General features: G+C 51.1%; 1 protein-coding gene across 1 annotated transcript; it reads right to left on the bottom strand.

The window, feature by feature from the left end:
- Positions 1-1,303: 1,303 nt before the first annotated feature.
- Positions 1,304-3,111, bottom strand: LOC147728312 (uncharacterized). Its single transcript, XM_086963773.1, is given in 2 exon segments — positions 1,304-1,374; positions 1,377-3,111. Coding segments are annotated over 2 exon segments (1,806 nt in total).
- Positions 3,112-12,383: the final 9,272 nt, after the last annotated feature.

Genomic DNA, 12,383 nt, shown 5'->3' with positions numbered 1-12,383 from the left:
GGATCTGCCAGTACCCCTTACAGAGGTCCAGGGTACTGATGTATTTCGCCTTTCCTATTCGTTCGATCATCTCGTCAACACGAGGGAGGGGGTACGTATCAAAGGAGGAAATTTTATTCACTTCTCGAAAGTCGATACAAAATCTGATCGAACCGTCCGGCTTAGGAACTAGTACAATGGGTGAATTCCAGCTACTGACGGACGGTTCTATGACGCCCAGGTGCATCATCTGTACTATCTCTTCTTGAATGACTGCTCTACGCGCTTCCGGGACCCGATAGGGTCGTTGACGTACCGTTTTTCCGGGTTCGGTTATGATGGCATGTTCGATTACTGAGGTGCGACCCAGGTAGGTGGAGAAGATCTTTTGTAACAAACTCAAGGATGTCCGTAGATCCTGTCTTTGGTTTTCGGGCAGATCCGGATCAATGCACGCCTCATAGGACAAAACCAATTCGGGTTTTGTACCAACCAGTACAGGGAGAAGACCGACCCAGGCCTTCAGTAGATTCACGTGGTAAATCTGGGTGATATGTCTGTTAGGGTCTGTTTCAAACTCGTAGGTAACCGGCGTTACTTGTCGCAGGACAGGAAACGGGCCCTGCCATTGACCCAGTAGTTTGTGGTCCGAGGATGGGATCAGGAGAAGGACCAGGTCACCTGGGGCAAAAGACCGGGGTTTGGTTCCCTTATCGTACTGGTGCTTCTGATTGACTTGTGCAGTCGCCATGTTCTGCCTTACGATGTCCCGTATTTGCCCCAAATGTGTTTTGAGGTTTTCTACGTACTCAGGGAGAGGTCGGGTTCGGCCTCCCAGGCCTCTTTAGTCATATCCAACAGGGTTCGTGTGGGTCACCCATATAAGAGCTCATAGGGCGAATATCCGGTGCTGCTCTGAACCTTACAGCGGATCGCAAACAGGGATAGGGGTAGCATCTCCTCCCACCTTCTGCTCTCAAGGGCCAACAGTTTTTTCAGGGTAGTCTTTAGAGTGGCGTTGTAGCGCTCAACCAGCCCATCTGTCTGGGGGTGGTAAGCGGAGGTCCTTATCTGCTTAATACCAAGCCGTGAACACACCTGTCTCATCAGGGTGGACACGAAGGGGGTCCTCTGATCGGTTAAGATTTCCCTAGGGAAGCCTACCCTAGAAAATATCGAGATCAAGGCTTTGGCTATGTTCTGGGTTGTGGGTTGTCTTAGGGGTACTGCTTCAGGGAAGTGGGTGGCGTAATCGACCAGTACTAAAGCGTATCGACAACCGGTTCTGGAGGGCAACATGGGGCCTATAATGTCTATCCCTACTCTACTGAAGGGTATATCGATCAGGGGTAGAGGCTGTAAGGGTGCTCTGGGGGGTCGATACCTGCTATTCTTTTGACACACCGGGCAGGTACGGCAGTACAGTTTTATTTGCTGGTAGACACCTGGCCAATAGAATTTCTCCAAGACAGCCTGTCCTGTCTTCTCGTCGCTAAAGTGGCCTCCCAGCAGGTGACTATGGGCGAGAAACAACACTTTGTCTCGGAAGGGTCCCGGGATTATCAGCTGTGGTGTTTGTTGTGCCCCTCCCTTCCTGTATAAAAGGCCGTTCTTTCTAAAGAAATAGGGACTTACTTGTAAGGGGTCTTCGTTGTCCAGGGCGTGTCTCCAGGCGTCTTGGAGGACGAGATCCTCCTGTTGGGCGGCGCGGAACTCCCTGTCGGTTTCCCAGGGTTGTTCTTCCACTCTGACGGGAAGGACAGTGGCATGGCTCCTTTTCTCCTTCTTCTTTTGGGTTTTTGATTTGTATGGTTTGCCCGAGGTCTCTTGACTTAGTTGGTCATGTGGAAATGGGGCCTCCAACCACCACTTTTCCAGGGAGTTGGTGGTCTCATGGAGAAGACGAGGTAGTCCAGAGTAGTCGCTGCCCAGTATCACCTGCTCCGGGAGCGTCGGAATAAGGCCAACGGTGAGTGTGGTACCCTGATCCGTCGGGTGTTGAACTCGAACCCTGGCGGTGGGGTATAGTTTTGTGTCTCCGTGTACACACTGGATGGCTACCGTACCGGTCACTGGTCCCACAGGGTTTGGCAGCTCCTGAGGACGGAGTACACTTTGTCTGCAGCCTGTATCAGCAAGGGCTAGAACAGGGTGTCCCTCAATCCGTACTGGGCAATGAAATCTAGGAGGGCTAGGATCTGTAGGGAGGCATACATAGTTCCGGGCGAGACCCACCTCCATTGGTTCGTCTTTCTGGGGACACACTCGGGCAATGTGTCCATATCCTCCACAGTGATAGCACTGTGGACCGGGTGGAGGTGCCCGCGGTACAACAGGGTATGGGAACAAAGGGGTGAGCTTCGGTTTCTTGGGTAGGGGAGGTTTCGGTGTACGGGTCACGTTATTAGGGTGGGGACGATGTGGATGATCCTCTTTTGGCCTCTGAAAGTCTTGGGCGCGGCTGTAAGCGCTGGCGATTTCAACCGCGCTCTCCAAGGTGAGACGGCCGTGTTGGCGAACCCATTTTTGGGTAGAAGGATGTAGGGAAGCCAGAAATTGTTCCAAATATATTTTGGAGAGGATTTCTTCTTTTGTGGAGGAGGCAGAACGCAACCAGCGATCGGCCAGCTCCCGGATGCGGAAAGACAGGGCTCTTGGTGTTTCTTGTGGTCCTTCTTTGGCTTGGCGCAGCTTCACCCTGTAGGTCTCATCATCTATACCAAGACGTTCCAGGATACAGGTTTTGACATCGGCATAAGGTGTTTGGCCATGTACATTGGCCTGTTGATACGCAGCTTGTAATTCGCCGGTAAGTAGGGGTCCTTGATAATGTCCCCATCGATCAGGGGGCCAGGCAGTGGCTTGGGCCAGCTGCTCGAAATTAGTAAACAAGAAGTCTGGGTCTTCTCCTGGGACGTACTTTTGGAGAACCACTGAGGGGAGGGAAGTGACCAGTCTTTGGTGGCCTAGTACGTCCGTGAGCTTTCCCATAGCTTGGTCCTGGGCCGCGCCTTGACCCTTCAATACGTCATGCAACTGGCCTCGGTCATCCTCGGCGGTTTTGAGGAATTGCTCCATCATTTTCCCCAGTTGTTCCTGGGTCTCTGCGAGTTTCTTCACTGTGGCCTCCATGCTTCCGGACAATCCCACTTCTGACACCAACTGTTGTCGTGGGGTGAGTGCGGGCCGGAAAAACAGGCGTGGAGGCCGTATATAGTGGGCTATGTCTGTTTATTTGTTTATGCACAAAGTCAAGGATAGACAAAAGTCTGGATAGAGGTAGCCCCGACACGGAAGGTGCTTGGTTGAAGGTCCCAATGACGGCTCTTGGATGTGGGTGGTAACACGGGTGGACGTAGAGTGGGGCGTCGTCCACCAGGGCGGTCCGGCTCCTTCCACGGGTGGTGGTTCCTCGAAGGCGGGCAAGGAGAGAGAGAAAAAAGGGCCGTTAGTCTGACCATTCCGAATGGTACGGGTACCTATTACCGTCACCGGGAGTGCATAAGAAAGAGCGGACAGTAAGGGAGGTAGGGGGGAGGATACGGTCGGGAAGAAGAGGAGGGTGTCGGAAGATAGAGTCAGTGCAAGGTGTATCGTACAGGTGCCGGTGATCGCGAAGACTTGCTTTATACTAAATACAGTGGTCGGGTTGCTTTATACTATATACAGTGGTCAGTGAGTCCCAGAGGGGGTGGTGGCAGTTTACACTAGGGCTATTCACAGACTAAATACACAAGAGGAGTTTGTTACTCACATGCCCCCGCCGTAGCTCTCCCGCGAGCTACGGTCGCTCTCCAGCGTCCTCCACAGGACTCCACCAGTCCTCCGTCCAGACCTCGTCATCTTCTCCTTCTTCGTTCCGCTCCACAGGGGTGCTGCCGTCAATCTTCTGCCACGAGTCGAACTCTCTGCACACACCGCCGTTGTCGTTTCCTGCTTTTCCTTCATCCGTCGTTGGGTAGGGGGTGGGACTTCCGGGGTCACTCGGGAGTCCTTCCGGTTTCCCGTCCTTCCGGATTGGGTCCTGCAATGAGGGAGAAAACAATGGTGTCCGGGTTCCCAGGGACGCCGTCGGATCGGTCCGCGAGGCTCTGGACCTCGAGGGAAGCGTTGGGTCACTCAAGGTAGGGACCGCATTCTGTTCACAGTACTGAATTATTTAAGCTTAAACATACCTGTAAAACAACAGAGAGCTGTGTGTGTGTGTTATAGAGCAGAGAGATGAGAAGGGAATAGAGAAAGAGCGAGAAGCCTCCTTTCGGGAAGAGAAAAGAGGCCTAAATCTGGAGAATGCAGAAATGATGGTATAAATTAGACTCACATTGTTGGATTTTGATGGTGCTTGCTACACTTTAACTGGGATGCTCTGAGATTTATCATCTAACACAAATCATGATTTATATTGGAGAGCAGAACAATTCACTTTTTTGCGTACTTTGCTAAAGGGGGCATATAAGTAGTACATGTGCATTACTATGCAACCAACCATGGGTCTTCAGGCAAATCTCCTAAACTAATATTTATAGACAGGGATTATCACCAAACAAATTACTGCTCCTTAAGGTAGGCATAACAGTGGAATAACTTTTAAAAGTCTACCCATTTTTTTTACCTTTACATGTGGTACTATCCAATGCAAAAGGTATGCTTGACAATATGCACGTAAGCTGGCACATATTCTGCAACCCCTCCTCAAACCCTGACATCACCACCACCACTCCCGTTAGCTACAAGATGGCATACCTTTACTTTACCAACAAACATGGAAGTGGCCTTGCCATCATCTTCCTGGAAAACATCTGATGCGCTGTTACGAAGGACGACCCAACACCCCTCATGGAACATCTCATCTTCTGACTACAGATCACTATAAGAGGCACCCTTGCTTTCAGACCCCTGGGACCCAAACAAGCCATCTGCAACCTCATTGCCTCCTAAGCCATTGACTCCTACCAGCTCAGAACCACCTAGTGCAACTGCTACTGAGTCAAGAAGTGATGGGGCATCACTACGGACTCTATGGTAGAGCTACTTACAAAGCAGCCCTCAACAACTACCACCTGTGCATTAAAGACACTAAGAGGGCCAGCCATCGCTGCCCACATTGACACTGCGGCCAACCACACAAAGAAACTCTTTAAAATAGTCAAGGAATTCTCCAAAGCGACAGCCATAGAGAACACCATCCAGCCATCACAAGTACTCTGTGACACCCTTTTGGGCTACTTCCACAGCAAGATTGACAATATCTACAGCAACTTTTACCCTCAACCCACCAATATCAGCCTCAACAACCCCAGCGAACACCAGCCAAACAATCACCACCTGGTCTCCACTCAACACTCAGACCTAAGCAACCATCACATCATCCATCCACTCTGGGCACCCACCAACCCCTGCCCCAACTACCCTTTCAACCTCGGAACCAACCCAATCAGCACAGAACTCACCAGCATCCTTGACACCTCCATCTCCACAGCAACCGTCCCAGACAGATGGAAACACACAGACGTCAGACCCTTCCTAAAGAAGCCCTCTGCCAACCCCAGCAACCTAAAAAATTACTGACCAATCTCCGAGCTCTCCTACCCAGCCAAAGTACTTGAGAATGCTGTCTACTAACAGCTCACTGAATACCTGAAACAAAACCACCAACTCAATGCCTCACAATCAGGATTCCGTGCCAACCACAGCACTGAGATCATGATGATTGCTGACACAGATGACATTAGATTTCTCCTCGACTGCAGAGAAACTGTGCCCCTGATCCTCCTTCTCTCTGCTGCATTCAACACCATCTCCCACCACACCCTCAATGACAGACTCTACAACATCAGCATACAGCAAAAGACCCTCAAATGGATCGCGTCTTTCCTTACAATACACACAGAAAACTTCCAACTACCTTCCTCCGCCACCCACCCAAGAACATCATATATGGCACACCCCAAGGATCATCCCTCAGCCCCACCATGTTCAACATCTACATGACCCCCCTCGCAGACGTCATTAGATCCCACGCAGATGACACTCAAACAATCCTCTCGCCCATTAAGAACCCAGCCAATTCCAAAACCAACTTCTGCAATGCCATCACCAACATAGCCAAACAGATGACAGACAACTGCCTCAAACTCAACTCTGACAAAACAGAAGTACTGATCTTAAGGAAGAACACCTCCATTTGGGGCCACAGCTGGTGGCCAGCAGAACTCAAACCAGCACCCACACCTACGGACCATAATCACAACCTTGACATCATCCTCACCAACCAACTGACCATGAAACGACTAGTCAATGCAGCTGCCTCCTCCTGCTTCCACATCCTTCGAATGCTCCAGATAATCTTCAGATGGATCACACATGCACTCGTCACCAGCTGCCTCAACTATGGTAATGCCCTCTAAGTCAAAAGTTCCCCCCAACTCCTCAGAAGGCTCCATAGGATACAGAACACCACAGCCAGACTCATCCTTGTCCACCCTAAATGGACCCACCTCAGAAACCTCCACTGGCTCCTCAACCAGAAGAGATGGCAGTTTAAGATCCTCACACTTACATGCAAAGCCCTACACGATCAAGGACAGTACTACATGCACATCAACTGAACTTCCATCTGCCCGCAAAACACCTGTTGTCTGTCTCACTCACCGTCTCACTCACACCCCGCGCATCCATCGCAGCCACAGCGGGGCCACCGTTCCTTCTCCTATATCATTACCAAGACCTGGAACAACCTGCCACTCCGCCTCCGAACAGCACCCTCCCTGGTGGATTCAGAATAAAAGTCAAGACCTGAATTTTAGATGGGAACATGGCACCCTCAGCACCCATATAACTTTAGGTGTGACAGTGCTGCTCTATACAAATAATGATTGATGATTGGTTGATACAGCAGAGTTCTCTGACCCTAAGTATTATTACGCCACATTTTGGAATTCATTTAAGGATGCTATCTAGCGAATGTCTTGATTTTTGTAGTGAATAGCTTTTCTAATGGTGGCAAAATCAACCGTGGCCTCGTTAGTCTAGATGGGCTGCCACTTCTTCCAGGATGCAAAATTGGCATTCACACATACTGCATATTCATGGAAATATTTCCAATAGTTTGGGCTTGAAAATATTCAGCACCATTTTTTGAGGTCAAATTATTAATTAATTTTGAAAACAATATGATAGAAAGATAAATAAAAAGAGGACACGGCTCTGGATGAAGCTTTAAATTGAAGAATTTTGACTTTAAAGACCTATGATATTTATTGAATTTATGAGAGAGATTTAAGGGTATCTCCTTTCCCCAATCACTGAGTCATGTTGAAGCTGGGAAATTGGATGAATTTATATAGCAAGAACCTTCAGAGTCTATATCAAGCTTAGTACCCACTTTGTTGCAATGCTATCTGATGTTGTATGGGCTCTTCCACTGCCTTAAACACCTACAGAACCTCCACTATGAACTAATACTGAATTTCTATAATTATCAAACGCGATATATTATCTTATTGGATCAATCAATGCTGACATATAATGCTCTCAACAATCAAGCCTAATGAACAAAAATAGGCATCAATGAGACCAAGTCTTTTCTGACGGTTTAAAATTGACTTAACATTTTTAGTTTTCCCACCCTTCTAGAGAACATTAGGGTTTAATGTCATATTACAGTTTAATTCTCTGCAGAATATAATATGGGGGCAGCCACTGTGACAGTCCCACTGTCAGATATTTAATCATCCTGGGGTCATCTAGAACAGTTTTGTATACAGAGCAAATTGAGAACTTATTGTTTGCAGAAATAACCTCGGCAATGACTCACTGACCAAGTTTATCTGAGGACTGGGGTGCTAGAGGGCGCACACACGGAATGGCTGCCTAAGTGTGCAGCTCCCGTTCCTTGAAGCAATATCCTACATTTATCCGCGGCCACTGGAGACTAAATCCACGTTGCTGCTTGCCATCTGCTACCACGAGTGACCCTCTGTGATCGTCCAAAAGTTTGAGTCTCTGGCGGCTGCTGGAGCGGAGAAATCACCGTCCGAACATTCACCGGCGGCCCTCGGAGACTGTTGAACGTGGGGGCCGGCCGACGAGAGCTACGTGAGGCCGCTGCTCGCCATGAGGCCGCGGGCCCTGCTTGTGCCTGCTGTCTGGCGGATCCCTGTGCCGGTTCGGACTTTGCGACTCCTGCTGCAGGTGGGGACCATTGCGGACTGCGGGGGACGGGCTGCCCCCTGTGAGAGCTTGGCTGGTGGCCCGATCCCGCTCCTAACACGGTCGCCCCTGGGAGCCTACGGTGACTGCCCCGGTGCGACCTGTATTCCGGCGGCGAGGGGAGTGGCCCGGGAGCCCTGCCTTCCCGCTGCAGAGGAGAGGCGAGCGGAGCTGGACTGCCGGCGGCGGCCTGATTGCCCGGGGAGCGGCGGTGAGTGAAAACCTGTGTTCTCGCTGCGCGGGCGCGCTTTGCCACACCTGCATAGACTGCTGCTCTTGGAGGCACTAGACGGTGACGGCCTGCTGCGGCCCGCTGCGGCCCGCTGCGGCGGTGGGGGCCCACTGTGGAGGAATAGCCTGACCGCTCTGCCTTGCACCTCTGCAACTGCAATACTTCCTATTGGCCTGCCTATATAAGGACACCACACTGCTGGCCCTCCTATGCTTGGCTCCTTGACTGGACGGTGGTGTGATGCTCCAGCGCCCGAGAGACACTGCATAAAGCATCTCCCGGATCTGCTGGCACTGGGGAGCTCCATGTACCTATCCTTGCCGCGCAATTGAACCATATCTGCTGACCAATGTACTGACTGTTCTCCCTGGTCGTCGCATTCCTTTCCTCAGCATTGGGCTCACTGCGTGGTTCTAGGAGGCGCTGACCAAGCCGGGCGGCGATTACTGACGGCGCTCTTCTAGCTCTCGACAAGCACAGAGGGTGGACTACCGGGCGGAGGGTGCTCAACTGGCGAAATGGTGCGCCCCGAGAACCGCCAAACTAAAATTAGTTTTGATGGCGAGAGGAAGGGTGCCAAGTCGGGGCCTACCGACCCCGGACCCAGTGATGCGAACTCCTCTACTATTGCCTCCCCTGCCAAGGACCTCGACCTGCACCGCCTCTTTCAGGAGATTCGGCAGGGGTTTGCCACGGTCGTGGAAAAAGTCGACGGGATGACGTCTCGACTAGACGCTCTGATGCATAAGGTGGATCAGCACGAGGAGAGGCTGGCTTCCACTGAACAACGCATTTCGGACAATGATGACATCACCTCCTCCCATACCACGCAACTGGCCCGTATGGACAACTTGCTGCGCATCATAGCTGCCAAGAATGAGAATTTGGAAGCCCGTAGCCGCCACAAAAACATACGCGTCACCGGCATTCTGGAATCCACGGACACGGGCAGAATGGAACTCTACATCGAGAAGCTCCTCTAGGGGTCAGTGGGAGAAGATGGGTTCTCTCCCCAATTTATTGTTGAACAAACGCACAGATCCTTGGCCCCTGTGCCCAAGCCTGGCCTGCCGCCCAGGCCGATCATTGCCAAATTGCTTAATTATCGCGATCGAGATGTGGCGCTACGGGCTGACCCAGCAAACCCTGCGATACAATGGGCTCACTTTCTCCATATATCCTGACTTTACCCCGCTGGTGCAGGAGGAACGCCGGAAATTCCTGCCCGTGAAGAAAAAACTGCGAGATGCTCAGGTGGATTATGCTTTGCTCTATCCGGCGAAGCTACGCGTCACGCACCAGGGGAAGGCTCGTTTTTTTACTAATCCGCAGAAAGCTGAAGTCTTCCTAAAGACAATTCGAAGAGCTCAAAAGGGCGGCCGAGATGCTGAGGCGGACATGGGAGCAGATGACCCGTCTGTAGACGAGAATGAACACTAGCCCCATGGCCTTGTCTGGCCTGGACTTGTCATCTCCTTTCACGATCACTGCTGGCCCCCGCTTGAAGTCTGCTAGGGACATGGACACTTCGACTGCGGACTGGGCTTGCTGATCTATCCAGTGGTAATGTATTCCAAGGACCACTATCTCTGCCCTGGCCTCCACAGAGGGTCGTATAGTAAGGAAGGCCATTGGCGAGAGAAGTGGTTGTGCGTCCTTGCTGTTGTTTCCCTCACAGGTGCTCCCCATGTGTTATAGCCAGATGTTGCAGATGTTGGGGTGGAGGGGGAGGGGCATTGGGTGGGGAAAGGTGGCTACTGGCATGATTGGGATGCTGGGGTGGGTGGAGGGTTGGGTTGGTTCTGGGAGAGGCTTTTTTCGCTTGGAATGTTTGCTCGAGCTATACAATGTCATACTTGCCTATGTTGGCTATTTAGAGTAAGCTATGGTTCATCACATATCCTGCGGCTGGTACAATTGTTATTCTTCTGTCCATGGCTGACCTGAATGCTAATGCACAATAGACCTGTCTGTCATGGAATGTTAGGGGGCTCAATGATGCTAAAAAATGTAGGAATGTCATCGCTTATCTCAATAGACACCGTATACAGGTAGCCATGTTGCAAGAAACTCATTTGTCACCGCAGGGGAGGACTACCTCTACGAGTAAGTGGGCTAGGGCCCGCACCTTCTCCTCTTATTCTACTTATGCGAGAGGAGTCACCATTCTTATTGCTCGCAATGTACCGTTTCATAAAACTGGGGAACTTGTGGATAGTGAGGGGCGATATGTTCTGTTGTGGGGCAGAATGGGTAGTGACACGTACACATTCGTTGTAAGCTATGCTCCTAACGCGGACGCACCCGCTTTCTTTACCACATTGTGGGGCAAGATCATTGATGTTGGTTCTCGCCACGTTGTCTGGGGTGGAGACTTTAACTTGACACTGGTACCACACCTGGATAGGGCAGATGGAGTAGGCTGCTATAAGCCTAGGGCATGCGAAGCGCTGGAGGGGGTGATTACGGAGGGCGAACTGGTAGACATATGGCGACACCTACACCCCCTTGGGAGGGAGGGCACACACTTTACCTCCTACACTGGAACATGGGCGTGACTAGACTATTTTCTACTTACCAGAGGGATTGCTTCAGAGGTGCTGAGGGTGACACACTTGCCACGGACCTACTCTGATCATAGCCCAGTGTTGCTACACTTCCGCGTACCCTTGTGGGATAGCCCCAGACCTCATTGGAGACTAAAACCTGAGATCCTGTTGGACAGTCTGTTCCGCTTCGAGCTGGGTGAAGAGATAGCGGCTTTTTTCCCCCAGAAATAGAGGATCTGTGGATTCTGTTGAACACATTTGGGAGGCCTTTAAGGTAATCATAAGGGGATACTGCATTTCCAAGGGCTTTGGGGTCCTGCGAGATATCCAGAACACTATTCACACACTGGAGAGGGAGCTGCGAACATTAGAACTACGCATGGGGGCAGATAATAGCCCTGGCACGCAGGCGACTTTCTGGGACACGGTGTCAAAGTATGAGGAAGAAGCTTCTAGGGAGGCTAAGTTCTGTGGGAATCACTGGCAGGCCAGAAAATACTGTGAGGGGGATAGGCCGTGAAGGGCACTGGCGACACTTACGCGAGCCTCTCGAGAACGTAACACCATACTTGAACTTATCGACGCTCATGGGACCACAGTCAGGGACTCAGACGGGATACTTAACACTTTTACCTCTCACTATTATACACTTTAGACGTCAGACGTGGTGTCCGTTGCATCTCATGCTGCTTATCTAGGGGATATGGCACACTGCTGGCTCAGCGATGGGGATAGGGCTTTTTTGGCGGCTCCCTTTGAACTGGATGAGATTCGCGAGGCCATTATGTCCCTCAAGAATGGCAAGGCTCCCGGCCTCGACGGTATCCCTGCTGAATTCTATAAGGCATACATAGATATTATGGCCCCTGTCCTCCGAGAGGTTTACGAGGAGTCGCTAAGTGACGGTGTTCTCCCTGGCACTATGCGAGAGGTGGTTATTACCTCTCTCTTGAAGCCCGACAAAGATCCCAGCTCCTGTAATTCTTACCGTCCGCTTTCCCTCCTAAATTGTGATGTTAAGATCTTTGCTAAAGTCCTGGCTACTCGCCTATCCCTGCTCATGTCCAGGATCGTCCTGCCCGACCAATCTGGATTTGTGGCCGGCCGCTCTACTTCACATAACCTCCATACTTTATTCTCTTTACTTCGCACTGTGCACCCCGATATACCGGTCGCAGCCGTCTTCCTCGATGCCTCCAAGGCGTTTGACTCGGTTGAGTGGTCTTACTTATTTTCTGTCTTAGCCACCATGGGGTTTCCGAAACTCTTTATATCCTGGGTCCGTCTGCTCTATACTCGACCCACGGCGAGGGTACTTGTAAATGGTCAACTCTCACGCCCTATTGACAATACTAGAGGCACGCGTCAGGGATGCCCCCTATCTCCCCTTTTGTTTGCTATAGCTGTTGAAC

This window comes from Lissotriton vulgaris, chromosome 3_1 (genome assembly GCF_964263255.1).
Source record: "Lissotriton vulgaris chromosome 3_1, aLisVul1.2, whole genome shotgun sequence".
Taxonomy (NCBI): Eukaryota; Metazoa; Chordata; class Amphibia; order Caudata; family Salamandridae; genus Lissotriton; species Lissotriton vulgaris.
Note: the sequence above shows the minus strand (reverse complement) of the source record. Positions and strands in the feature narration are given on the sequence as shown.